Source organism: Hetaerina americana, unplaced genomic scaffold, assembly GCF_022747635.1.
Source record: "Hetaerina americana unplaced genomic scaffold, ioHetAmer1.1.p SCAF_127, whole genome shotgun sequence".
NCBI lineage: Eukaryota > Metazoa > Arthropoda > Insecta > Odonata > Calopterygidae > Hetaerina > Hetaerina americana.
In genome coordinates this window covers 612,784-615,866 of record NW_027286370.1, presented here as the reverse complement: position 1 = coordinate 615,866, position 3,083 = coordinate 612,784, and the positions used below count along the sequence as shown (strand labels likewise).

Here is a 3,083-nt window from a genome sequence, read left to right as displayed (position 1 = left end):
GTGAAAGGGAGAACTTTTCTAACAAAAATATTTTAACTTTTACTTATTTTGCCATGAAAATTGCAAATTAATTAAATGGATTAATGCACTAAATTAAATGATTATTGTTTCATATATATTAAGATTTTCGGACATTAATTACATTGGTATTCTATAATATGCTCCAAATACGGCAAAATCCTTAAGGGATTGAAAAAGCAATATCGGACATCAGTCACGTGACGCTCATCTCTGAAGGAGGTCTCAATAGCGATCGACTTCTCACGCGTCTTCACCCCACACCCTATCCCTCCTTGTCCCTGGGGAACTCCGCTTTCCGACTATATAAACCCTGGCTTCAGACAGTGAAGGCATCATCCACCACCAGCGTCTTCTACTGCAAGCATCGCAGCCACGCAGAATCGGGTGAGTTCGGAGCAGTATCTTCCCTCCTTCATAGATCTATTGCTTTACAAGAGAGACATATTTTTATTGAAAGTATGCAGAGCAAAGCTTTTTTGAGTTGGAGATATTTTCCAAAATAATATTTAGCTAAGAAAAGTTTTCAGAATCGTATTTTTAATATTGCCAAAATTCATCTCCACTACTGATTTTACAGTCTAAATTCGAAAAATCATGAAATTGAGTCATTTTTGCCACCAGCTATTTTTTCGGCCCATTGCAGTCCATTCCGAAAATGTTCATAGAAGGGCTAGTATAAGTTCGACGGCTTTAATTGGAGTCTAATGTCACTATGTGCAAAAATCCGATGCCTCTGAATCGCCCGATCTCTCTATTTCTGACACTGATTCTTTAAATCGCAGCACGACAGCTCCTCCACCACACATTCCACAATGAACTCCAAAGTCATCTTCTTCTTCGCCGTCGTCCTCGTCGCCTTGGCTCTCCTCTCCGGAAGCGCCGACGCCTCCTCCTACCGGAAACCTCCCTTCAACGGAAGCATCTTTGGAAAGCGCGGCAACGGAGCCTCTGCCGGTAAGTTCACCTCTTCTCCGCTACGAGGCATTACCGCTTGCTTGCTCGATAGCGACGCGTATCGTTCAGAGCAAGAACCACAGCGGCTGGGACTTGACAATCCGGAGCGAAATACGAAAACGTTTAGCAAAGACGAAGGGAATTGAATGAATCATTTATCGTTTCCATACCAAGAGTTAGTTTATCTTATCGCAAATATGCATAAAATGTTTTTACTTTATCGCGATATACTAATTCATGGAAGAAATATTCACGGAAGTCAATAAGTGAACAAATAATGATTTCAAATTTAAAATTCATTAAGTCAGACCATTGAGAAGAGCGGTGTGGACATGAGGGTCCGGGATCGGAAGTTGGGTGACACCTTCGGGCACCTCCAGCTTCACCTAAGCTTTGTGATTTTTCTTATGCCATTTCTTCCCGGGATACCACAGATGGCAAAGGATCAGGTCCTCCCTACCTTGAATCTATAAAGTTCACCCGCCTTAGAAGGTTTAGTACGCATTGGAATCTACTCACACCTAACAAACCAACATCCGGGGTATTACTGTAGAATATTAAAATGCAAAGACCGCATTAAATTTTATTTGGATTGGCTTGAACGCAGCACAAGTTTCACTGCTCCAATATTCCTGAAATGTTATACCTAACACTTTCAGGCTTCACTTCGTGGAATTGTTTGATGTCCATATAAAACGAGCTCGTACTTTTCCACAGACTTTACTTTGAGCTACGACGCATTTCACAAACTTGCGGCATCATCAGGTACCTGATGATGCTGCAAGTCGGCGGAACGCGTTGTACCATAAAATAAAGTATGTGGAATATTACAAACCCATTAAATATGGACGTCCTGAAATGTTTTTATGAAATGCTTGACTCCCGGATGGTTTGAACATTAAAACAGATATATTTGCAACTTTTCCCGACGATTATATCTGAATTATGATAACATAGAACCCAAAAAGAAGTTGTATTTTGGACAAGTGTTAACAGTGTATATCTAACGACATACTCTCCTCGACAGATGCCGAATCCCGAGCCGTGGCCTTCTCCGCTCTCTGCGAGGTGGCCCTCGAGGCCTGCTCCTCATGGATGCCCGCTTCCCAGGACTCCAAGTAGGGAGGCCACGTCTCCCAGGGACTCCACCTTCCGAACGGGGGCCCCGACCGACGTCTCCATCCTTGACGTGCAAGAATGAGGTGCCACCCTAGTTCATCTCCTTCCCTCCGCGAGGATCGAGGGACGTCCACCCGACCCCCCCTTCTCTCTCACTCTCTCGTTCTGACCAACGCACCGCATGGACCTTCTTAGAGCGTTAGACTTGTAGAAAAAAATATTTTTTATCGAAAGTGTTTATAAAATGTAGTTTTAATGTATAGCCATCATGTGTGAATAAAGGTTCAAGAACCTTATAATTCCTCTTTTTTTCACAAACCTCGCCTCTGGTGAAACCCTTTCATCCTTTAAGCGAACAAAAATGCACGGCGGGCAACTCGAAACAGGGTTTGGGCCACTGATCCAATCAATTTTGTCCCATCCTTAAATTGGTCCATCCATGGTAAACGATTCATCTCAAGAACTGAAATTTTAAGTACGGCTTACATATGTACAGGGTCGCACCCAAAAGTGGTAGGACTGATTTTCTCTGGCGCGAACGGAGTGGTGGAGGGGGGTCTGCCTGGCAGGGTAAGGTGGAGGGGGCTCTTAGCAACAGACCAACACCAACTTCAGTCGCCTGCGGGCTGTCGTTGAGTGAGGACACCGTTTTTAGTGAAGCAAGTTTTTTGCCCGCGTCGAAAAACAAAATGAATCTGGATTTAGAGCAACGTTATTCCGTGAAGTTTTGTGCGAAACTCGGGAAGACGGCAACTGAGACCTGTATACACGAAACATTGCTATCACCATCCGATCAATTTCTTAAAGGTTTCGTATTCCACTATTTCTGGCTCAACTTTGCGAAAGTTCATGCTCATTGAATGAAGCACACAATGTATTTTCTACTGCTCAATAAGTGTGAAAATAGAGAACAGCGGCAAAGTACATATTGTTCTTCATTTCATGTACTTAAAGGTTTATTATTTACACTTACTTCAGGCCTGTACTGA

General features: G+C 43.1%; 1 protein-coding gene across 1 annotated transcript; it reads left to right on the top strand.

The window, feature by feature from the left end:
* Positions 1-363: 363 nt before the first annotated feature.
* On the top strand, positions 364-2,384 carry LOC139686022 (FMRFamide-related neuropeptides-like). Its single transcript, XM_071583119.1, has 3 exons — positions 364-405; positions 804-975; positions 2,003-2,384. Exons 2-3 carry the CDS (start codon positions 834-836, stop codon positions 2,095-2,097), a joined length of 237 nt encoding a protein of 78 aa, XP_071439220.1. The 5' UTR covers positions 364-405; positions 804-833; the 3' UTR covers positions 2,098-2,384.
* Positions 2,385-3,083: the final 699 nt, after the last annotated feature.

What these genes read in the sequence shown, in the direction of transcription:
- LOC139686022 (XM_071583119.1), top strand. Translation starts at nt 834, where the DNA reads ATGAACTCCAAAGTCATCTTCTTCTTCGCCGTCGTCCTCGTCGCCTTG. An exon ending in CGGCAACGGAGCCTCTGCCG is followed by an intron (nt 976 to 2,002) that starts GTAAGTTCACCT and finishes TCTCCTCGACAG; the next exon opens with ATGCCGAATCCCGAGCCGTG.